This window comes from Melampsora larici-populina, assembly GCF_000204055.1.
Source record: "Melampsora larici-populina 98AG31 unplaced genomic scaffold MELLAscaffold_29, whole genome shotgun sequence".
NCBI lineage: Eukaryota > Fungi > Basidiomycota > Pucciniomycetes > Pucciniales > Melampsoraceae > Melampsora > Melampsora laricis-populina.
The window spans coordinates 640,041-665,049 of record NW_006768793.1 but is presented as its reverse complement, the minus strand read 5'-3'; the positions used below and the strand labels follow the sequence as shown (position 1 = coordinate 665,049).

Below are 25,009 nucleotides of genomic sequence, written 5' to 3'. Positions count from 1 at the left end.
ACATGACCATTAATTTCTCTTGCCAGGATGGTGGTGACAGTGAGTTAAGTTGGTATACCGATTCCGATTCCCGGTAATGAAAGAGTAATTCATGATTCTCGTATCCTTTTTCCTGAGACAACTTTGAAAACTTCAACTCTTGTTTAAATCAAACTGATCGCCCTTCACACTCTCTTTGACTTGGTTGATTGATCTTTGAAATGTAAATCTGATCCATCAAAATGATCAAGACCAAATGAACAAAAAAAGCCTTAGAGTGAATTACTCATGATGCTTTATAACTCTCATTCTACAGCAAAACATACATACAATCACATTGATACACCTACCAAAACATCATACAAAGCGTCTCTTTTGATGTGGGTTTAAAGAAAATTCATCAAGTGACACGTGCTATCTATCCTAAAGAGTGCAGTTGCAAGTGGTGATCACCCCCGACAGGACATACAACCTCTAGGCTTCATTCCTTTCACCTTAGATTGGGTATGAGTAGGTGAACTAAGTTGTCACTGTTGTTCTCTTAAAAAAGGTTTGATAGCTATCCATAGCGTAAAGATTACCAGTCACTTCTTACTCCTGTACCAACTAGACGACCGTATTGCCTGGTGAACTAGACAGCTACTCAATTACATGCTCAGATAGTGTAATATGCAATTCATGCAACTTCGCACTTCAAAAAGAATGTCTCTATCAGCACTCAAGCTCTCATCCAGCTTCTTGTCAACTATTCCAAGAATCAGAACCATCTTCAGCTTCAAGCTCAACAATCTTGATCTCACTGACAACATAAAGGCTACAGTATTACCTTTTCCAAATGGTTTAATATTACATGGGTTCAGTTCTGAAAAGATTGTAAATAAAGCTTCATAATTACAATACAAGCGAAATCTTACAAGTTCAACCATTTGTCAAAACTACAAAGAAAATGCTAACCCAATTATATACAACCACAAGGATGTATGTAACATTTTTCAATATAATGAACAACACCAAATCCAAAATCAACATCAAAGAAGATAAGAAAATGAACTTATTGCTTAATTCTATCTACATAACTATAATTATAATCAACAGTACCAAGTACAATTTCTTTAAGAAGTATGTGAAGATAAAAGTTTATTAGATAAACTAGACATTAATAATAACTTATGAAAAGTTTCATCTCTATGAGAAACATTACCAAATCTAACAATCTATTAAAAGGAAACCAAAGAGAGAAAAAATCTGTCAATAAAAAAACATCTCGCCCAACATAAAAAGACAAAACATGCTTTAATTTGATTTTTCTTTTGACTCACTTGATTTTCAATTTGAATTTCAATTCCATCACCACCAATCATTCCAAATCCAAAAGACCTAATTTTTTTAATCCTAACAATCTTTTTAGCTTCAAATACCAACACATTCAATAAACTAGATTTCTCATTCCCAATCTTCATGAGATCTTGATCATTTACATCTATTAAACTTTCTTCATTTGGTTTGATAGACGATTTCACTTTGGTTCTAAATCCTTTCATAGGTTCAAACCAAATCTCATCTTGTTTGATAGCCAGAGTACCTAAAGAAACATGAAAACCATCACTCAGCTTGTTTCCTTGACTTTGAGAAGAGAAAAACTTTACGTATTCTACGTACCCGGTGCTTTGCCATTCAAGATTGCAAATGTTCTGTGGTTTTGATTTCCTTCATTACTATTCAAATTTCGGCTTGATCGATCTGATTTATCATTATACTCCTAAGAACCAATTTATCAATACACTGAGGTTGCGGCAACAGTATAACCAAAAGATTAAGCAATACATGAACACATACCTGATAAGTCTTTCTTATTCTTCTATAAGTTTCTACTCCACTTTCTACAGCTTTTTTCCTCCACCTCTTAGACCTATCACTACCAGAAGAATTACTTTGATTATCTTCAATCGAGCTTCTTCTTTCGAAATCCCGATCTACAACTTCCTTTTTTTGATTTCCTTTAACTTGGTTTGATTCTTCTTGAAGTTTTGAAGTTTTAATTGATCTGTTCTTTAAGATTTCTAAAACGTATTCAGTATCATTTGGAATTTGATAAAAAATTAAATAAATCGGATTTAATAATTTTCGAAACTTTGGATATTTTTCGATTAATCTAAACACAAAGAAAAATTCAAATCCTAACCAAGCTAAGAAATTCTTGATTAACCATTTTTGTGAAATGGTGATTGTATAAATCAAGATTATTAAAAGTTTTAAACAGGTTTGTTTACATGAACTTGGATTTCTCCAAAGATACAGACTACATCAAATGAAATTTGGATTAAGAAGGTCAGAAAGCACTCAAATTTACTATTGAAAGCAGTAAGAATCTTGTTCAATTTTCAAAATCACTCACTTTTTAATTTTTTCACCTATTTCTGCAAAATCAGATAACATCAATTGAACGTGAATCCCATAATGACTATAAAGACAACGACCTAATCTATAAATACCAACATGATCTTTAACTTTACTAGGACCTTCAAGATTTCTTGGTTGATCTTTTGATGAATTAGAAGAAAGTCCAGGTATGACAGGAGCAGCAAAAACAGAAGTACTACCACCAATTCCTTTTGCCAACATACTTAAATGATTGCCTTCATTATCTTTAAGTAATAAAAGGCCTGTACCTAATTGCTCTGCTTCTTGATTCAATAATCTTCTTTGATTTGATTCTTGTTTGAGTTGTGAGATCGGTGGTGGTTTGAATTGTCTTTCAATAATCAAATAAAGAAAGTAAACGATGATGAAACTTGGAATAAGATCAAAGATCCATAAAATGATATAAAGCTATATAAAAGCCAAATATCAATATGTATTGAATATCGAGTATATAAAACCATAAAAGTGACTTACTAAACAATATTTGGCTGATCGGGTTGGATGAGTCCATCGATAAAGATCACCAATCTTACCTTCTAAAAGAGAATTCCAAAACTCAGGTGGAGCAAGTACATAACAACGTTGAAGATAAACTCTTAATTGACCAACAGAAGCATTAGGAATCACTTCAGTACTAAAGAGTGAAGTAGGACAAAAAGATTCAAGTTGATAAATCAAATAACTTTCTCCATATTTTAACCAATCTATTTCATTGGTTGAAGTTATTGTGAAATCAGATGGTTTCGGGATCAGAATCGGTTTGGTTTCGTCTTGGGTTATGGTTTGGATCGTTACTTCCTTTAATTGTTTTGATGCTCGTTTAAGAAATTCATCAATTTCTAAATCTTCAAGTTCTTCTAATGTTCGGAGATCATTTTCTTCTTTGATTAGATTATACGATTGAAGTTGATCATATGTATTGGTTTGATCAGATAAAGTAGTCCCTGAAACTTCTGAATGATTAGAAAGCGCTGCGGAGAATTCTAGTTCAGGATCAACATGATGATCTAAATTTTCTGACAAAGGTATCTTGGTAGGCTGTTCAAGTGAGTTAATAACGGCGTTGTTCTCATTCATATCGTTCGCAATTTCTTGATCGAAACGAGCATGCGGGGCAGCTTCAAGGTTTGTCTGATCCTCTTGGACGATGGATTTGTTACGCGGTCTAGGTGGAAGCGATGGAGGCAGAGCATTTGAGCATGATGATCTATGTGATCGACTTTGTTCTTGAACCACACCAGCAGGTTGAATCGAATCGTCGGATTCTCTCATCTTGCTCGATTCTGTCGAAGAATGACAACTACCATCGTCAGTACAACGCTGTCTTTCTAGAACATCAATATGTAGAGCTAGCTCACCCTCACCAAGGTTGATTGCATCATCTTGTATCGAAAAGTCCTCGAACTGATCAGAAACTTGACTTTTGACTTTGTTTTGAGGAGGTCGAGGAGGTAGAGGCGGTGGCAAGGCCTTAGAATCCAACGAGCTGACAGGAGAGGTGCTCATAAGGATCTTGAATATAAGGGTAAGTTTTGGTAGGATAGATTTGGATAATCTTCGCGAAGTTTGATACTGAGTGAGTGAGTTTCTCGAAGGAGATGTCGATCGATAGTTCTGAATTCGATAAGTATTCTCATACCGAGCTTATCATGATCTTCTTGGTCGAGATTGAGGTAGAGTTGAAGTTGATCTGCTTCGAAAGACGTCGACATCAAAAACCGGATTACCGAGTCAATGCCAATGCGGTGCAGATGCCCTCCCAGCTTGAACCTACACTCTAATTCAACACAGCAAGCAAAACACAGCCTCATCCAGATTAAACACTTCAGCTCATTACCATCTTGACTCTTGAGCTTCATCATCGTGTTTTTCAGTTGAACTTGAGGTCTTTGATTGGGCCATACAGTGTGGTTTGACTTGGGTTCTTCAATGTCACGCGTGCTTTTGTAGTCGAAATACTGGTTTCGGAAATATGAAACTTTCTGCATCGAGTCACTTCAACACACTTCATGTAAAGTGGCGTGTTCTTCTGGATGGGACGTTCGGCTATGGTACTCGTCGACAATCAATGGTGCAAAACAATCACAAAGGTTGATTGTGCTTCCAACAAAGGAGAGTGACAAATGAAGGAAATAATTTGTCAATCTAGCAAACAGATCTCATCTTCAAATGGAGACAGGATTTCTTCAAATTCTTATTTCAACATCGAACTATGGACATTCTATCTATTGTTTTACTTTACAAAGAATTGGAATTCAAACATCAAAGTAATCTATATAGAATCATTTACCGAGAAAAATCAAAAGCCAAGAGATCCATCCACCAAAGCTTACATTTTGGGTACATTACTCAAGGACTCGGTTTGTCCAGGACTAGGTATAAGTGATTCATCTCTTTGATCAAGTTTTTGAACATAATTACAAAAGAAATCTCTCCAACTTTTCTTTGATGGCACAAAATGACTTCCATCATGCCATTCAACACGAGGATTCATAAAAGCTGAAACAAGTGGTTCTGATCGATCTGAAAATCAAACACAAGAACATCTTATCAATCTAGTTTGTACCATCGGGAATTCAATCACATCTTTTTGATAACCCCGGTGACTTACCGGTCCCAACAATACTATCTGTGCGTCCTAAGATGTGTAAACTTCTAGTCTGGAGTGTTTGACTATCCGAGTCTGGTCTTACACCGTACCATTCAGGTGGGAGATCAAGTTTGAAACCTGCAACTAAAACAACAGCTTTGAAAGCCTTTTGACCATTGGTTTGATCTTTTAAGTTCGAAAATGCTTCATGTAGGTTTGGATACTCTAGCACAGAGCTGAGAACTGCAGCCAAGGCAGCACCTAAGTCATCCAGAAAGGTATGCGATCAAGTGTTCAGTGAAATGAGAGAGAGCTGAGAGATTTGAATTGAATACAATACCTTGCGAAAAACCAAAGCAGGCGTCAAAAGGTCCTTGAGTATCAATAACCTCCCGCAAAAAGGTCATGGTCTCTGATAGAAAGTGTAGAAGAATTTAAAGCATCAGGACATATGTTACGCCGTAATGTAGACATCGAGTATATTGACTCCTCTCATCTGAAGAGTCTCAACCAGAAAACATAAACTCACCATCTAAACCTTCATAGACTTTGTGAGGCAAACCAGTCTGTTCTGGTTCTTTCGATGACCACCAAGCTCGGGGTATTAACTCAGCATCAGTCTCTGATAAGAATCAAAAGAGGAAACGTCATCATTTAGTATAAGTCAATTGGGTTCAAGAGCTTAGATACACCGTTCAGGAATGACCAAAGCTTGGATATAGTTAAAATTCTCACCAGATGAGTCGGCTGTCGAATCAAATTTTTCAAACGCGCCTGCACCTACTGTTGGTACATCAATCACATGAGGAGCATCAACGAAAACTAAAAAAAACATTCCGATGAATTAGACAATTATGAATTTCATATTATAAACTTTACATCAAAAGAAAAGAAAAAAATCCACTGACCCATTTCACAAAAAGGACGACAAACTTTACGAATAGCTGCTACTCTTTTTGAAAAAATCGAACTATTTTGAGCTAATCATTTAATATTTGATTTCGAGGAGTTTTTTTTCCATTTTCCAAAGATTTCCATTCATTGGGTTACGCGTTCAAAAGGATTAATTCAAAAAAGGTTACATCATTAACGTTAGTGATACATTTGTGAATCCAGGCTAAAACCTTCATGCGATGATACCAATTTTTCAAGCAAACAAAAAAACCAAAATATTTATCAAAAAAACGGTTCTCGGGTATCGAAAATCAGTTTTTGTTTGAAAATAGTGATCGTACCCAGTATAACTCAACTGTAGCTAAAAAAATTATATCAATCCGAAGTAAAAAGATCGTATTATCAGTTATTGAGATACCGTGCTAGTTCAATGGCCAGATGAGTAAGAACTAACCCATGTAACATCAATATCTTTGGTAAGGGTTTCGTAGCACTCATCTCGAGATCAAGATATTCGAGTTGTGAAGTTGAAGTTGACGCCGATTGTGTGGAAAGCTGAGGAGAAGTGGTGTGTCGACTCCTGACTGTCCAGGTGCAGACGGACAACTGATCCGATCAGCCGAGGCATTCACTCAAAGGGCTTCTCTCGGGGCTCCATTCGAGGACTCCTCGGATATCTGCATTTGTTTGGATCTCGATCAATGCGATTGAACTTGAAGGAGTCTTCAACGCGGACAACTTCGGATCATGATTTAGTGGAAAAACACATACTTTCACATACTCATGAAGTTAATCTTCTGATTACAATGATACTTGAGCAAGTCCCTGCAAGTCCTTCACCTTTAGTTCGATCCTACGCCTCGGGTCTACCAGCCAACCGGTAATCAGAGGAAGAAGTTGTCATATCGAAGAAGTGCTTTGCATCTTTGACCAACATCGATAGTACTCCAATGGACTTCTGCAAAACAATCAAAGAAGCCACGTCGATAAAGGAACATGACTCTTGCGAAATAATAAAGACCACAGTCTGCCACAGGTCAAATGGACAGCGCCGCGCAAGCGGGCGCACTTGTGCGTGCTGGACACCCCAGAAACACAAGGGGTACGCTCATGTCCTCATGGCCGCAGTGTTCATGTTTGAAGCTCATGGTAATTGATCCACTGCAAGTTATTTACTTGTTACTTCAGACCACACGTGCCCCCATTTGGCATTCACCTGCAAACTCACATCTTTTGGAGAGCTTCCCTCATGTCTGATCCCCAAGGTGATTCCAATGATTGGTGCTGGACATAGTGCACTCATTCTCTGATACATACCAGGCTTTGAAAATGAGTAACCAGAGGATCTCTTCAATTTTGGTTTCATTTCCTGAAAAAAATGCATCATTCCTGCTTGAGCTTTTTTAGGAGTAGATGAAGATGCATGTGTATGCTTGGTCTACACCTGATATCTTTGACAAGGGTTTTGTTGTTGAAATATGCCCGGAGCAATTCTTGTGCTGTAATGCTCACAGCTCCTCCATTTTTGCGTACACTGAGCCAAGAGTTTGGTGTGTCTGTACATCCATGCTAACACCAACAGTCACCCTGAACATAAGGCCTACTCTTGCCTTCAAAATTTTTTTCTGGGACAATCAAGAAAAAAATGCTTTGACTGTTAGGCTCTCCTGAACAATTGAGCAGGTGGAAGAAATCTAGATGTAGGAGTATCCTTGCTCAACTTGTCATTGTACTGATAGAGGTTTCTTTTGTATCATCATTGTGTGTCAAAGTAGCTTGAATATTAGGAGCACTCTGCACATTGTACTTACTTCAAGGCCCAGTTGGGTACTCCAACCCAAGAAAATCACCTGAGAAGCAAGTATCAGTCTGCACTCTCTTCAAAGACTGCATGGTAACATTGTGAATTGGCAAATTAGGTGACTAAAGATTGTAAATAGAAGTCACCAGATCTCTTGATGACCTATTTTTTTACTTGGCTGTTTAATAGCAACTAGAAATTGATTGTATCATTGTTGACTAGTAAGAGACATCGCTTTGTTCCTCCAGAGACCATCAGCCAGAGTTATTTGTGACAAAAATCAGCTTTGCTTTCTGACTTGACGACTCCTGATGCATGTGTGTTTGTGATTCCGAGGTGAAAGACAACCAGGTAGCTAGGAATTCATAAAGTGCCACAAAATGTACAATTCAGGTCATGATGAAAAAGTTCAAAAAGAGAGCTGATATAGATGATGAAAAAACAATTACCAAAGGGAAGGAGGGAAAGAGGCATATAGAGATATTTGCCCAAGTAGGACATATGATGAAAGATCATTTATATTGGATATAGGTAGTGCTCTTGATTACATTCATTCTAACAATATTATTCATTGTGATGTCAAGCTCAAAAATATCCTTATAAATGCCAACAATCAGACCAAGCTAGCAGACTTTGGCCTGGCTACAAAAACTGTGGATGGATTTGCTTCTGGTGATTGTGTGACTCCCTATATCAAAGCTCCCAAAATCCTCATGCAAATTCTGTACAAAAAAGTGGTAGACTGGTGGGCAGTGGGTCTCATCTTATGTCAAATGATTGATCAAAATCATCCTTTTGGGCAAGGGGTGTCTTTCATTATCCTGATATCCTCTTCTTGTATTCTATGGTTTTTTACTGACTTTGATACCTGTTTCATTATTCTGAATTTTTCCCTCAGTCAATGAACCCATGCTGTACAAGATCTTAAATTTGGCTCCAGTTATCTCCTTATCTGTTTCTTATATGGGTTATGACTTGATTACAACACTTTCACAAAAAGATGTAGGCTTGAGAATAAATTCTTATAGCAATTTATTCACAAGAATTCTTCACATCAAATTAGCCTGTTTGAACCTTTCATTTATGGACAGCTTGAATATTTATATATCTCTTCTCATGCTATATTTGATAATACCAATCAACGGATAAAAGATATTTAGTTTGCTTTTTGTATTAATAAATTATTTCCAATGTATATTTGTCCTGCCTCTGCCACAAATCTCTGAAGTTTGGAAGTCTTCCTGTGAGATTTGCATTGCTGAGAAATTTGCCTCTCCCTAAACTGCCACTTCCATAATGGTTCAACCCTATGTAAGAACATGACCTCACAGATTTGAAGGGTTGTGGTAAGTGATCAACTCTTGATTTAAACTGTGATTAATTGATTCCACAAGCAACATTTTGTAAGTGACAGAAGGAAATATTTGACCATTTGTGTTGAACCCACAATATCTTGAAGTGGTCTTCAATATGAGACTGGTCTGTCATCCCTCTGTATAAATCTCCATCTCCGTGAATCTCTGTGTCTCTTGTCCAAAAGGCATTCTATTTGTCCACAAGATTGCCAGTTTATAACAAGTGAGCATGCTTCAATCTTTCTTAACTGAAATCAACATGGGCAGAAAATGTCCACACAGGATACTGGTCTGGTGTGATATCTTGTTCCTGGGGGAAGTGATGAGAATGAATTCATTCAGGATAAAGCTTTGATATCACATTTGCCAATAAGCTTCACCATTATCTGATCAAACCTATAAATAAATAATTTGCAGTGCCTCACTTCTCTTTCAATCTGCTTGACATGAACCCGGTTCCGGGTCATCTACCTATACCCTATCTCTTAGGCATATTCAGTGATACAACATGACAGTAAACTTCAATCTCAAATGTTCAACTTCACCACAATCTTTACTGTGAAGGGAAGATTGAGACATTTACAAGATTTAAGATGACTTGAGTCTGACTCTGATTGTGTTTTACTTGTCCAAAAATTCAACACCCCAACTGTAATACATATAAGTGGATTGTGGTAGCTAGATGATGTCTTGATCATGAGTTACGTGCCAATTGGAGCCCAGCCTTTCTGCGTCAAACCATTCAAATTGCATACAAAACTTAAAAGGATCCAGCTTTGTATGTACCCTACATACCCACTGGTAAGAATGTGATGATGATGGAACAAAGAAAAGATCAACCTTAGGATAAACATTGTACTTGTCTAAAAGAGCTGGCCTCATTATTTCACCGACTATCAACTATGTAAAAAAGAAGACTGATACCTTGAATTCCTGAAACCAGCTATCAGCTGCACTCCAGTCTCTTGTGTGGCGAATTTATCCCGAGTTTGACTGGGCTGAAGGTCAGCCCAGTCAGACCAGGCTACATACCACTATTTAAAACTACCAGGTAAGAAGGACAGGCGACAGAAGAGGATCCAAGTAAGAAAGGGGAGAGCCTATTAGGCAGAGTAATATAACTTCATGTAGGTTACTCTTCTAGATTTTGAGTTTTTCTTCTGGTCTTCTTGACACTACCCAATGGGGAAACAATGATTGTGTTACAAAGTCTTTGATTCTCCCTTCACTTGTTGTTGACAATCCCTTTGTTGTCTTGTAGTCTTTGAAGTGAACTCGAAAGTCATCTGGCAACCTTTTAAAATCCATTGGTCGGCCTGCGACAAGTGAGAACTCGCCTCAATGCAGTCGTGTCTCACTGGAAAACATTTTTTTCTTCCAGAGCTTTTTGCAAGCTGGATGATCAATGTCGTCGATCTTGGACTGCGCCAAACATTTACATCTCTGGCATTCACATGGATTATAAAGAGCACTGGCACAGCTCTACGCAGCGAGCTTCAAGAAATGTACACACCAATCACCTATCGATGGAAACAGATATAAATGCTAATAGATTCTAAGGCAGTTTCCTAAGGCTATAGGAGATTCGCTACACTGACTGCAAAATGCTTCTCTCAAAATATTTTCTGCACCTTGTAGCTTATCTAACATCTCTAGCTATCATCTCCACGAAGATAATCATCACAATCAATCAATCTCACCAAGTAAATAGCCGCCCTGTCCTTCCAGACTCCAGCACGGACCCACCTCAACCTAGACCATTAGCTGGTTATGTGACAACGAACTCCGGTAGATTTTATCTTGGAAGGAAAAGATTTGATTTCCGTGGTTTCAAGTTGAGTTGACGATCATTTCTTTGGCGTTTAGAGTTGAATAAAAATGGGACACACTAATTTTTATTCCTTCGATACCAAACTAGCACACCTACTCTTCTTCAAGGTCAAGAAACATGATTGTTTTTTGTATATCCATGTTTGCCCCCATGCTCAACATATTTTGTTTGTTAACAGGTACAATGTACGAAAGCCGAGATATTCTGAAAACTGTGGCTGGGTGAGCCAAATTGATCTCAACTTTATCAAGTATGATACCTGACGAAAAGGTCAACTTCAGTTTTGCAAGCCCTGTAACGCGGTCCTATACACTCCATGTTGCAAATGCTCAGTTTGGCTTGGACATCCAGGCTTCGGAAGCTCACATTGTCGGTTGGAATGTGACATCAAACGGTATGCTGAACAAGTTCTCTAAGATGTTTATATACATATTACTGAGACCAGAATTGGTAGATTGGATCTACAATGAAGCGAAGTGGCAACAATTTGATCAAGTGTACGTGGATAAATTTGCTGAGCGTTCAAGTTGACTTGTTTTCCTCCTGTTCGATCTGATGCGCTTCTTTTCATGGTTCAGCTTGGCGCTAGCAGCTAAAGAAGGAGTCAAAATTATATTTCCATTCATCAACCAGGTAAGGCTTTGGCTCTCGTGTGTTTCCTTTTGTATGATCTCAACACACTCATATGATTTCTTTAGGATTTTGGGACAAGCGAGACCGATTGGTGGGGAAATTATATAGATGTGTGCATCTTCCAATTCGATTCTCCCGATCAGAAAGATGATGATCAATACCTCATTATTTATCTTCATCACACCAGTTAATACGATATCGCTATAACTTGACCGATTACGCCACAGCTCAGCAACAAGTGGATTGGTTCACAGATCTCTATATCCGTGAAGATTTTAAGAAAATCATCACCTTTGCGCTCAATCGACAGAATACTGTCAATGGTCGCATTTATGGACTAGATGATACATTTTTGTGCTTTGAAACTGGAAACGAGATGAATTGGACTGAGCTTATTTTCAGAAATTCGACTACAAATTCCACATCGGTTGAGCTGCGGCGTAAGTCAACAATTGGAACCGCTAATGAGGTTGATTGATCTGATGATAACACATGATGTTTTTCAACATTAGACTTGAGACCTGCCCCAGCAAATGTATGAGTTTATCATCCCCTTGTAGTTTTGATCCGATACCACATATTCCTAACGAAGTGATGACTTTATCGACGTGAATCTTACGTTGTCACTCAGTGGACAATTGATATTGCGCAACACATCAAATCACTTGCTCCTAATACCCTCGTTATGGATGGAAGTTAGTAAGTGTATTCAAGAAGTTGTTGTTGTCACAAAATGTTTCCAATGCTGATAGATCTTTATTCCCAGCTCTCGCATCTATAACGTCTCTGAAGTCTGGCCAGAAGAGACCTTGAGGTCGCCCTTTGTCGACTTGTTTTCCTATCACGGCTGTGCGTATCCACCTCAGCATATCATGCCTATTCATTCGGTAAGAGAATCTAAGCGTGGTAACTGAGAAAAAAAATCACAGATGGTGACGCGGACATTGCCTTCATAAACAGGTAAGCTAAGATTAAACTTGAGAAAGTCCAATCCATCCAGGTGTGTTACTCATATCCGACGAGCTCTGGACGCCCTCAGATTCCAACAGCGCGTTGAAGCTTTCAATAAAACATTTGTTGTAGGAGAACATGGGTTTTGTGAGTCAAATGATGCCGTGTACTAAATGACTGGAATGAATCTGATCATTTATAACCCCCTTGCATCGAATAGATTCTTCGCCTGCCAAACATGAAGGATTTTATGCCAATTTTACTGGTGCTGGAGCGTTAGCTTGGTCACTTCGACCTCATTCAGAGGTGTCTGGATTCATCACCCATGGTGAAGGTACGTCTTTCGAGAAGGAGGATGTTTGAAAGCCATCCCACAAGAACATATGGCTGAAGTGTAGAGTCTGTTCCTAGGCAATAACATATTTAGGTAAGAACTCACATTGCATTGGTCTACTGACCCATATAAACAGTTTGAAACTAAAACAGCGTTTCCTTCAATACAGCTTTCATGCCCCTGGTTGGAGGAATCAGACTGATGCGGCCTTTGATCAAATTGAATATGATGTAGTTCGTGGTACTTACGAAGCTAGGTGATTTGACTTGCCACTTGACTCCAGCTCTGCAATTTTTTAACATCTAATTATCCTTTTGAATCAAGTTACAAACTTCTACAACATGACGTGGCTCCATATCCAATTCCTCATCGTCCATATGCTTTCTTTGCAACAAATGGAAGTTCTGTAGGGATCTCTTTCAAAGGAGCCGCCTGGGCTGAACGTTACGAGATATGGGCAGTGAGTATACACCCCATCACATAGATGTTAATATCTTGGATACTCAAATCTTTCGTTATATTTCTACCAGGCAGGATCTGACCAATCTGATTTCGTGAAAGTGGGTCAAATATTGTGCTTTCATATGCAGTAATCTAAACCAACATTTACATATCTTGACAATTTTGACCAGGTGGCAGACGATGTCCTAGACAATGTCAATTCGGGAAATCTCTTTATTCCGATCGATCCAACTCAGCCCACAGCTCCTTTGAGGTTCCATAGAGAGGTTTTGATCAGATCCAACGAAGATCAGTCTGGATGGAAGGATACAAAGTGGAAGACTGGTGGGAGTGAATCAGAGCATAAAGTTTCTGTTCAAATAGGTAAACAAGTTCATGTGACTATCAATCCTCTTAGGGAGGATAATCCTTCGACAGCTCAATCAGAATCACAATCAATTGATGGTTCAAGTCTTGGCGGATGGTATACCGTCAGAGGAGTCAGTGTAGATGGTTACTATGGACCCTTTTCACACCCAACATTTGTGTCCACTCTTGAGGTCGAGGATTGAGATTGAGTAATTAACTTTACTTTGTTTTGATGTATATTTGAATGATGGTTTTCTAACCAATCATCAATTTCCTTTTCTACTTTATTCACCACATTATTTGTGATAATTTAAGTCTTGTTATGAAGATGATAAAAACATCACTAAATGATAGAATATATACTCTTTATATAATGCTTCTCCAAGTCTTGCTGATGTATGTAGATCATATCTTATGAAAACCAAATTATCAGGAGTTTTGGAGTTGAAATTTCATCAGGTCCTCATGAGTCTTTGAGAGGTAGGGCCCACTCGCAAAGAGGATTATTTAGTCGAGTCAGGTAGGGTACAGTATCTTGATACACGTCTCAACCATCAAATGTAAAGCTTAAAGTTTGATCCTATGGGATAGGATTCACCTATGTATTTCTAAAAAAAAGTTCAATTTCAAATTAAATAAAGATAACACATTCGAACATAAGCCCAAATGATCCCAATCCCACAGTAAATGCTAGTAATCATCAAAGGTAAAAAATCCATAGAACTTCCATCTCCTTCTATCAAATGATCAATCATAAAACACATTTCAGAATCAATGTGGTATGATCAATTCCTTGATGAGTGTAAAAAAGACTTTACCTTTACCAAATAATAATTGATGAAATATCGAAACATATGCTTGAACCAAACCGAATCCACAAATATAAGTGTTTTCTGCTATGATGAGTAGTAAAGAACCAGTTGACAAAGATGGACTGGATATAGATAAAAGTAGAATAGAAAAGAATAATTTTTCAGCAAGATTTCAAGCTTCTAGAAGGCAATCAAATAGAATGCGTACCGGAACAAATTCTTTTTCAATACAGTAAAGACAATCGAACACCATATTAAAGTGTAAATTATCTTGATTGGTGTTTCTTTAAAAAATGAATCAATAGAAGAATGGACTCAAGATAAGTGGAGAATCTCATGAATAAGAATTTCAGTAATAAGAATCACATACCAGAAGATTTAATTAAAAGTGGAAATAATCCAAAGATTCCAGCCGAACTTGCGATCATCCAAGTACGAAAATGTTGATAATCTTCACCAGCCAAAAGTCTATCAAATCTCAAAATAATCAGATTCAATTCAACTTATTTTTTCTTTCTATAAGAGAATCGAATATACGTACGTCATAGGTATCAAGAAAAGTAGAGCAGCTTTTTCATGTACATGCCAACCAAAGAGAAACGAAGTGAAGGCTGATAAAACTAGAGATTTTAGAAACCTAGAATAGCTTGGATCTTGCCATAGCTTCGTCATGAATATCTATATGGAAGTTAAAACGATTCAAATCGTGCGGAGGAGGGTCTGGACTCAGAATGTGACATGGTATATAGTCCCACTAGATTTTAAACTGACTGATATGAGAGCAATCGATAAGCCGAAGCAAGTCGTGGGACTGATTTCAGGCAAAACTCCAAAAGAGGTGTCTCCGATCAAGCCTCGAGATGTAGAATTGATTGCATGTTGGTTTACATGGCCCCCACGAAACAACATATCTGATGTGTGATGTTGGAAGTCAGCTTCGAACGTCAAGCCAACACGCCCACAGAATTAGGTGCTTACATTTGAGCAAGACTCGATCAACAGCACTGTACACAGCCCAGATGTTCCCAGCCCAGTAGGCATGATTCAATCCCCTCTGAAATGGGAAAAGCCGACTTAAAATCTGAGTGATACCAGTAGCACCAGACACAAAGAAAAATGGACCGAAGCTAATAACACAAGTTCCTACTACAATCAATCCAAGTTGAATCAATCGAGAGACATGAAAATGGCTGAATGACGCTGATCCATCCCGTGGAAAGGGGAAGCAGTAAGCTCTTAAGAGATAAATGAGGTAAGGAGGTGCGAGGTAGACGAAGATGTGCTTGAAGTTGAGACAGATCGAAAATAGTAACGCAGAGGTCTTAAAATGTTTCTATCGGTCATAACGCATGAATCAATTCCCCGTTTCCAATACCGGCAAGAGTCAGAGTATCTTCGTGCTCACATCTCTGATTGCCCATATCGACCACATAAGGATTCCGAGCAAAAACCCATTATACTGGAAGTGAATGTGATCAACAATAAGGAGTCCTGGATGTAGGAACACAGAGGCCGAGACAGCAAAGGCGAAAGCTGGTGTTTGTCCTTCCGTTGGATTGCGTGCTAACCTGTGATGTTCAAATCGTTGATTGGTTAGTCGTGATCTAGTTCAAGGAGGAGGTAGAGTCACTGACTTTAACAAGACGGCACCCAAAACCAGCTCAGAGACTATGACGCTACCTCTCTGGAATGCGACACAACTTGAAGATGCGTATCCGAGATTAGATAATTGCACAATCTTTGGGTCCACCAATGCTGCGAAGGAAGATAGAAGCCTTTCGAAATAAGCGAAAAAAGGCGGATAATCTAAAGTCCATTCTGATGTATTCTGATCCAGAAAGTGGTGATGATATTATAATGATAAGCCATGAAAAGATCATATTGCTTGAGACCGAAGGATAGCATAAGGTGCGAAAAGCCAGTTACGTCATAATACCAGCGCGAGAGGGGTAGTGAATGTGTGATAGCGAGCCAATTTCGATGAACTTCAAAATCTGTTGAATGACTTTGAATCGACAAAAGAAATCCAATCATCAGAGCTTGTTTAACTTCAAAGTAATTCAAAAGTGATGTTATGATGGAAATACTCACTAGGCAGGAAACAGTAAGAGTTTGATGCAAGTTGACAAGATCAACACATCCCATTCGAAGGATGCTAAACCGGACCATGAATAAGCTCGTGATGTGAATGAGTTGTTTGACTTGGTTGACTGTGAGTCGATTGGTCTAGTTGACATGTTTCGAAAAAGATATTCACCAACATCGATCGCTTCCTCAGCAAGTCACCAAGCGATCGAATGGTAAAATAAAACAGGAAATGTCATAAACCCTCAATTTCAATCAGATTAAAACTCAAATTTAACCATTTTTGACCAAAAAGACAACAAAAAAAGAACTTAACCTTAACTAGCGCTAAATAAACCAAATCCAAATCCAAAAACATGTTGCAAACGCAAGACTTGGGTGGACGATGCCATTGGCTAGCAAATGATGTTTGATACGGAAGCCTATCAAGACCCACACCGTGATACTAAATGGCACCACCACTGTCGATAAGATATAAAATGTTGAATAGATAGCATTAAAATTTGAGCGGAAAGGGAAAGAGCTCACTCATCCGCTTCCTCTGAGTCTACTTTAATCTCTTCAATCCATTTTTCCTATATCTCAGTTGACCCAAACTGGTAATATGTTCAGAACTTTCTCATTTCAAGCTAAGAGAAAGTTTGTATTTTATCTTGGTTTTTATATTAAATTTGATAATCTTGAGAGCCAGAGGATGATCAAGAAAGTGAAAAGTTGCGCATAGAACCTGTTAACATAATGCTCAAATCGCACGCAACAAAGTTCAACTTGCAAGAATTCAGCTCCATAACAATTCCAAACACACGTCAACCTTGGATTAGCACCCAAAAAAGACTTCAATCGAGATATCAAAATGAGGTGATCTTACAAGAACAAAGAGCCATTAAACTATAATATAAACATACATGGACATGGTATATTAAACAACAAATAAAGTGATGCAGTAGTTAAATATCCTGATCGAAAAATAATAAACTTCAGATAAACAAAAAAGTGAAGACCCTAAGAGAGGTCTCCCATAATCTCACAGCCTATATATTAAATATCATCAGAAGCTGATATCCAAGCAGCTTGTGAGAATCCACCCGGGACGTTATCTACGCCGATAGCTCTCACTGCATACCAACCTCCCTTTTGGCCTTTGCTTTGTCGTTTAGATATTGAAGGACTCTCTTTGGCTGGTTTCTTTTGTCGTTTGACATTCGAATGACTATGTGTAACTGATCCATGCGAAAGTTGTCCTCGAGAATGATGAGGTTGAGAATGTGAACGTCGCTGAAATGTTGAGGGGACAAGGTTTATTGATGTAGTCAAAGTCACAACCCCATCATACCACTTATCATCCTTCCATCCCACTTGAGGTAATCGGATGGTGATGTAGCTGAGCGGAGGGATGTATAAGGGTTGTTCAGGTTGCGAAGGGTCGAGCGCAAAGAAGAGTTTGCCCGAGTTAACATTATCCAAAACGTTGTCAGCAACCTTATGGAGTACGACAAAAGTCTTTAAATCAGTTCTAGCTCCTTTACAGGCTTATCGTATTCACCAATTATGACACAAGACGCACCTTGACAAAAGATCCACCGTTTACAGCCTGTTACAGGTGACACACAAGCAGATTGAAGGGATAAGTCCAATCAATAATCTGGGCTCAAAGAACGAAGAATCAATGAGTCGAATATATGTGGCTCACCCCCCAAATTTCGTAATGGGCTGCCCAAGCCGAGCCTTTGAAAGAGATTCCTGTATTGGTCGAGTTAGTTGCAAAGAACGCATGGGGAGGACCAGGTACGGGAAATGGAGCAACGGGCTTTCCAAGGATATCAAAGCTGCAGTAAACTATAGTTAGAGAAATCAGTCGTATCGGTTTGATTTGAATTGATGTAAGCTTACCTTGCACGATACGTTTGTCTGACTATTTCATACTCGAGTTGATCGAAATCCTTCGATGTTTGATTTTGAAAACCTGGAACGTGAAGACTTAATTTGAAACGAGTCAAAAGTCAGCCAATGTTGAAGAAAGATAACATTATGCATGCCTATCATCGATACTCACCTGTAGATGTTGTTTCCTAATAAAAAGATAAACCGTACCAAGGGTCGCAAAGATCAGATAGGGGCAAAGTGGGTATCAGAATCCAACAAGGATAGAGTCTAAAATGCTAGACGTCGTCACAATATACTTCAGACGAAGACATCAACTTCTAGCTCACCTTCACTGTGTGTTATGAACCCGCCCGGCTCAGAATGTCCTCTAAGTGACCAAACCAAGGCTCCAGCACCTTTGAAATTCTTATAAAAGTACTCGTAAGCTGAAGCATTCGAGTCTGTGACATGAATTGTGGGCAGAGGTCAGCTATCGGAAGTTGTAGGCTGTCTGATGATCAATCCGCGTACAGAACCCATGTTCGCCAACGATAAAAGTCTTCCCAAAAGCTTCTACTCTTGCTTGATAACTACGCATCCATGTTAGTAAAGTTGTGATTGAAACCTTGGACTTGAGTGAAGTGACTTGAAGCTTACTCATTAACAGTGGTAAGATCTACATCGCCGTCTGAAAGTGAGGATGATTCAGCATAGTTCTAATGATTTCTGAAGTGATCATCAAACGAACAGAAGTGATAGGAAAAGAGGTCAACATATGGAGATTGAAGACACTCTACTGGCCAGGCTTCGGTAGCATTCTTATTACGAGCACTATGGTTGACAGAAGCGAATTGAGCAAGGAAGCATTGTCAGCGTCATGTCGGTAATTTAAGGTGATTCGATCAACTCACTAGCTGCCATCCATAACGAGAATGTTAGGAGCAAGTGACTTGATGTATTGTGCGATATCGAGAGTCCACTAAGAACAGCACACACATCAGTCTTTTGAGTTTCATCTTGGATCGTATCGGAAGTTCACTGACCTCCGCGGGTGCTGAGCGATTGTGGGACATAGTGAACGCAGGAAGAGGCGGTGGAGCTTTTGGGTCAGATGTCAGTGGATCGCTTGGATCAGTAATGTTGGTGGCATTGAACTGGATCAAAGACCAATTCATTTCATTTCCTGTCTCGATAGCCAAAAATGTGTCATCCTGTCCGTAAATTCTCCCGTTCACGGTGTTTTTCCGAGTCAAAAAGTAATGGATGATCTTCTTGAAGTCTTCCCTGATTGACTTGTCCACAAACCAATCGACCGTCAGTTCGGCTTGTCGATAATCGGACACGTTATATCTATGACGGATCAACTAAACGACATGCATAAGCATCAATCAGCTTACTTGGACCAATCGCTGAAATCCTGTTCAGTGAGAGTGAGCGCGGATCAAAGGAATTGAGAGTAGACAAAGGATTATCTTACATCGTTGAAGTTCCCGACCCAATCCTCTTCTACCTTTCCATAATCCTGATTAATGATGGGAAAGATGACCTTCACTCCTTCATCAGCGAGGATAGCAAGTACTTTATCCAATCTACGCCAAACGTTTTCGTTGTATATCCAGTCATTCTTCACCACATCCCAACCGCCTGTTCATGTGTGCATATCAGTCTTGTATTTTACCATTCTGGTCTTGTGAAATTGGAAAATTTACTTATATGACCGTTTTCTACTGGCTGATTGCCTCCCCAACGTTCATTTGCAACCCCTAAGCTATAGGCTCTTGTTGCCGGTGTTGCAAAACCGGCAACCGAGCGTACCATGTCGGTAATTTCGTAGACAGTGTCCCCTGCGAGCCATCAAGCAAGCTCACGTCAGATCACGTGATATGACGAAGGCCCAAGAGATGGTATGAATAGCTTACTTGGAACCAGCTCTGGCGAACTAATCGGTAGGAATACAAAGTACAATTAGGGTGATTCAAAGAATGATAAGCCTAGTCGATGATCATGACAAGCTATACTGATAATATGACGGCTGACTTGAAATTCCGGAAATCAAAAAGCTTTCCATCCAAGTATAAATGACCATTTCGAGTGGTAACAAATCCTGGTTTTGGGTTTGGTGTGTAACTGGTCAGCGCTCCTGGTGGATAACTAGGAAGTTGCTGGTTTTCCGGTAAACTCTTGAGCTGAGGGCTGTCAGGACTAAGGATTGAAAGGTCCTCAGATAACACCCACTGTGATGAAAAGATGATGATGATCAAGTTGATTATAAGGCCAGGAAAAGAGGGATGTAACATAATGAGTGTGACGATACGTAAAAAAATAACCTTGAGTTTGTGGTGTGAGGAGACTGAATGAGACTGAATGACAAGGACATGGACGCATTTATGATCTTTGTCACAAGAGTGTTTTGACTCTATGATCCCACGGCTGCTCTGCTTTTTTACCTTGATGTTTTTCGGAGATACGTCTATCCTAGAGGCTGGTCCAATGCAATGATTTCAAATACAATGTTCACAATAGATCATAAATTATACTATAGCTGCGAATAAGTTAGATAAAATCTTGTTGAAGAAAAGCTGCTATGGCAACATTAGATTCATGCTGTTATGGAAATAAGAGTTCTACAAATATTGTTAAGAAGTGATGTGTATAAAATGTTGTCTCTCGTTCATAGCTGTAGTTTCCTCATCGCATTATTAACGTATTTTAAATCACTAACTCAACCAGTATCTTGTATAAAGGCTATGCTTAACAAGATCCTGGACCAGAGCCCTTACATCCCAGATGAGATAGCTGTCATGTTCACACACCCTCGAGAAGAACGAGGGATAATCGTGGTTGGTGTTCGATTAACCGAGTGGAATATGCAGCACTAAAGAGTACGAAACAAGAAGGCCGTAATAAAAGAGGTCAAGTTATAACGAGGAAGTGATCGTATGCCCGAGCATAATCCAGATGGAGAGTAATGAAAGTGGTAATAGCGCGGCGCGCGACAAGCTATTCGAGTAAATTTCCACGATATCGTAAGCTTAACTAAGCCCCTCTCGCGCGGCTGCGTCCGCGCCCCTCGAAGAGGGGCTTACAACGGACTCGTACTTTTCGGCAGGAGAGCTCCAAGAATTAAGTCCCTTTATGTTGTTTTTTGGACTTCTCCTCAAATCCTCACCGTAGAAATTTGTGAGCTGCTGGTATGTTTTTCTTCATGCCTTTGTACATTTGCTGGCACAAGTTTCATGAGAAACAGATAGCTCTGCATGCTTTGAGAGCTGTGTCAAGAATGGGCCTTACAAGGCCTTACGTCCTCTTGTAATGGCCTAAGCCTTCTTCATATGCCTTGGATACGAAATTTGAAAGCACTTAAGCACACATATTACCAAATCTTCATCGCATATTTATAACACTTCCCCTCAAGGTGAGACAAACTATGAGGTACCAGATCATGTACAAAAGTGTGAAGAACAACATACGAGAAACTTGAGAAATTCTACGGTGAGGGCTCGAGGAGAAGTCCAAAAAACTACTTAAGGCACCTTAATTCTTGGAGCTCTCCTGCCAAAAAGTACGAGTCCGTTGTAAGCCCCTCTTCGAGGGGCGCGGACGCAGCCGCGCGAGAGGGGCTTAGTTAAGCTTAACGATATCGAGACTTCCTCTCTCATCTTTCGTTAAATTACTGTCGTTCTCGAACAGCTTGTCCAAGTTTTCCCGCAAAACTCGAGCAAGATCTATGTATGTCGATATCGACATAGATTGACATCATACGACTTTTTGCATTCTTCCAGTTTCTGTCTTCGTTTTCTTATGGAGTTTGACAAAGCGAATCAAAACAAAGATGTCGCAGAGGGTCTTCAGATAAACTTAACAAAGTCCGACCCTCGCCTCGGCGTGGAACTTTGTTAAGTTTACGAACAATTGGGGGGTTGCACCAAATATATTTACAAACCCTCCGACAGGAGTGTGCGGCCTGCCGCCTATATCAGGACCCCAGAAATCTCCAGGGAAACTACCCAATGTAAACCCACTCAAAATGACCTTTTTGATACCCTTTGACGGGGTAAAAACTCCAAAGTTGAGCTTGAACAATTCTGGATTTGTCAGTAGGTTCAACCAGCAAAAACTCCTAAAGATTTCCCAGGAGACCAATCCATTTGTTTTTTGTTGGTATGTGCATTTGAAGGAGTGTGTTTTTGGCCCCAGACAAAACCATACCTTTCACGTTGGTAGGTCCAAATTAAACAAAATCTTGGCTAGGAAAAAACCCAACACATCAGCATTTTTTTTGACCCTCAACCCATTCCTTTTGAGTTGGATAGTTCACATGGAGCATTCCGGGGTCCTCCTATATCCCGTTTCTTCAGCCAGAATTTCATTGACACTTTTCAGCTTTGCAATCCAAGCCATTGACATTGACCGGAGGTTTCAAAGATGGTGCTACACCAATGGGGGACAGCCACCTCTACCAAATATTTCAATTCAGCAGCCTCTCCCATACATATTTCCCCCTCAAAACACCCAGGGTGCTCAACAGCAGGACCCCCCACCTGGTGGCCTGGGTCTGCTGATTTTCACAGCAAGGTTTTGGAGGAGGCAACACTCAAGCCAACATTTGTTTCAATAATGCAAGTGGTAATTTGCAAGGAATGGTAGAGGTATGTCAAGAGGAAAGAGAGGAAAGAGAAATTATTGATCCCATACACTGTCAGCATTGAAAAAGTTCCTGGATGGGAATATGGGTCCTAGGGACCAGATTCCCCTTCTGTTACTTTTACACAGCTTCATGAATATTTCAAGAGTAGCCATTGTGATATATGTAGTCAATTTTTCAAAATGCTTGGCTCAATCTGAACAAAGTTACAGGATGTATTGCACATGGATTGCTTATCCAGATGAGCAGATAACTGAGCAGAACTATATGTAGCTGATAGCTAAGGATTCACTCAGATGTTTGCACATATGTAGCATATGATTCATGAATCAGATGTGCAGTGCAAGATGATTTGGTGACTCATTCTACTCTCAATGAGGGTCCCTGGCCTACGCTTGGGACCTCTTTAAGAGCATCCACAATTGTTGCACTAAGTTGGTGGAATAGCTATGTATTTAACCTAAAGATTTTGAAATTTACACAAAAGTGCAAAATTAAGAAATCTTTAGTTATGTTTGCAACATAAAATATCTAGGCTGGGACAAATTTATCCCAGCCTAGAGATTTTGTTTGCTCACCTCCGTGCCCTCAAAAACACAACCACCCGTTGTGGTAACCAATTTATAGGACCAATCAAGAAAAATCAAAAAATCATATTATTATTAGCAGATTTGAAGAAAATGGTTTTAGGTTATTATTATGGAGGTCATTGGTTCAGGAAGATTTTATTCTGAAAGAGAAGTATAAAATTAGTCAGCAAAAACTTTGATCATTGGAATTGATAAGGGAGAAGAAGAGTTATTCAAGAAAGGGGGGATTTCAAAAATGGGTACTATGGGATTAATTCCTGTGTAGTGATGTCATTGAAGGTCTGATGGCGCCAAGAGTTTTGCAGATTGATTATGGAGCTATATTAATGATTGGAATGATGTGCGATGATCTTTTGATAAGAGGAAAATCAATATCACATGAGAAAAGTGGGAAAAAGGTGTGAATTTTGTCGAAAATGGAGGTTTTCAGTGAATTATATATGTCAAAACATATCAGAAGTGGGTAGGTAATAGCTCAATCAACAGAGACTTATTCATTTCATAATGCACAACCTTTGAATAATTAGTAACAGAGGAGTAGTGAAAAAGTTATAACGAAACAAAGAAAATGGAGTGAATTTCAAATTTGGCGCTTACATACACATGTAATTCACGCTCACACCCAGTGCCCTGATGCCACGTGGTGCCACGGCTTTGGACAGGGCGGGGTCTAGGGCTTGCGCCATGCCCTGGCCCAAGCCCTGGTGACCTCTAGGGCGCCTCAGGGCTATCCAGGGCTATCTATCCTATTCCTATCAATCAAAAATGGGCGCTTGCGTTCATACATAAAACCTCGTAACTCTTCAGACATATCCACAAGACATTCTTATATCAATATTAGCTGATGTTCAATACCATACAATCACCTGCATATAAGAAAACAAATGTCTTAAAAAGATTACAATTGTTCTGAAGTTAGGATCTTAGATTTGATTAAATTTGATTTGATGTATTGACTGATTGAATCAATTAATTCTGATTCAAGAGCTGAATCTATGGTGGGTAGTGCCTAAACACGTGAAATTGGGTATTTTGAGAAAAAAGTTCATGAATCCCACAAAATTGATCCAATTTTGAAGCCAAGGGCAGATTTGGAATCCTCACATCAATAGGAATCCAAAATTGGATTGAACATATTGTTTTTAATAATTTTTGCAATAGAGAAAGTTCTTTTCATCTAATGGAGTTTTTGATAAATCAGCTTTTTGGCCATACTAACCGGCCCAACATTAAACACTTTTAGACACTACCCACTCCCAGCCCCCAACTACTGGTCACTGGCAGGCCAGTACATCCAACGTCTCCAAAATGTTTTCAACAAAACTTCAATTTGTGTTCAGCATAACATCAATCTGCTATCAAGATGTTTTGGGTCAGTTAACAGCAAAATATGTCATACCACCAAAGTTGAGATG

The 25,009-nt window shown here is 39.1% G+C and overlaps 5 protein-coding genes across 5 annotated transcripts; 1 reads left to right on the top strand and 4 right to left on the bottom strand.

The window, feature by feature from the left end:
• Nucleotides 1–1,091: 1,091 nt before the first annotated feature.
• MELLADRAFT_108425 (uncharacterized protein) lies at nucleotides 1,092–3,672 on the bottom strand (the record flags this gene model as incomplete). Its single annotated transcript, XM_007412160.1, has 6 exons — nucleotides 1,092–1,193; nucleotides 1,299–1,561; nucleotides 1,639–1,738; nucleotides 1,816–2,278; nucleotides 2,375–2,808; nucleotides 2,875–3,672. 6 exons carry the CDS (start codon nucleotides 3,670–3,672, stop codon nucleotides 1,092–1,094), a joined length of 2,160 nt encoding a protein of 719 aa, XP_007412222.1.
• Nucleotides 3,673–4,729: 1,057 nt separating this feature from the next.
• Nucleotides 4,730–5,902, bottom strand: MELLADRAFT_88810 (uncharacterized protein; the record flags this gene model as incomplete). The annotated part of the gene is made up of 6 exons (XM_007412159.1): nucleotides 4,730–4,923; nucleotides 5,012–5,251; nucleotides 5,331–5,402; nucleotides 5,520–5,612; nucleotides 5,726–5,812; nucleotides 5,899–5,902. 6 exons carry the CDS (start codon nucleotides 5,900–5,902, stop codon nucleotides 4,730–4,732), a joined length of 690 nt encoding a protein of 229 aa, XP_007412221.1.
• Nucleotides 5,903–11,123: 5,221 nt separating this feature from the next.
• On the top strand, nucleotides 11,124–13,802 carry MELLADRAFT_88809 (family 5 glycoside hydrolase; the record flags this gene model as incomplete). The annotated part of the gene is made up of 15 exons (XM_007412235.1): nucleotides 11,124–11,368; nucleotides 11,450–11,504; nucleotides 11,570–11,614; nucleotides 11,692–11,944; nucleotides 12,017–12,039; nucleotides 12,136–12,203; nucleotides 12,271–12,353; nucleotides 12,434–12,464; nucleotides 12,505–12,602; nucleotides 12,676–12,789; nucleotides 12,867–12,882; nucleotides 12,959–13,045; nucleotides 13,114–13,249; nucleotides 13,320–13,349; nucleotides 13,422–13,802. 15 exons carry the CDS (start codon nucleotides 11,124–11,126, stop codon nucleotides 13,800–13,802), a joined length of 1,665 nt encoding a protein of 554 aa, XP_007412297.1.
• Nucleotides 13,803–14,225: 423 nt separating this feature from the next.
• On the bottom strand, nucleotides 14,226–16,648 carry MELLADRAFT_37373 (family 57 glycosyltransferase; the record flags this gene model as incomplete). The annotated part of the gene is made up of 11 exons (XM_007412158.1): nucleotides 14,226–14,329; nucleotides 14,418–14,533; nucleotides 14,626–14,695; nucleotides 14,782–14,879; nucleotides 14,953–15,089; nucleotides 15,183–15,322; nucleotides 15,390–15,744; nucleotides 15,817–15,979; nucleotides 16,046–16,239; nucleotides 16,338–16,416; nucleotides 16,503–16,648. 11 exons carry the CDS (start codon nucleotides 16,646–16,648, stop codon nucleotides 14,226–14,228), a joined length of 1,602 nt encoding a protein of 533 aa, XP_007412220.1.
• A 585-nt stretch (nucleotides 16,649–17,233) lies between these two features.
• Nucleotides 17,234–20,755, bottom strand: MELLADRAFT_78333 (family 5 glycoside hydrolase; the record flags this gene model as incomplete). The annotated part of the gene is made up of 13 exons (XM_007412157.1): nucleotides 17,234–17,975; nucleotides 18,061–18,087; nucleotides 18,187–18,322; nucleotides 18,387–18,473; nucleotides 18,550–18,565; nucleotides 18,707–18,820; nucleotides 18,891–18,949; nucleotides 19,271–19,338; nucleotides 19,403–19,723; nucleotides 19,837–20,003; nucleotides 20,069–20,203; nucleotides 20,279–20,298; nucleotides 20,397–20,755. 13 exons carry the CDS (start codon nucleotides 20,654–20,656, stop codon nucleotides 17,535–17,537), a joined length of 1,851 nt encoding a protein of 616 aa, XP_007412219.1.
• Between the last annotated feature and the right edge of the window lie 4,254 nt (nucleotides 20,756–25,009).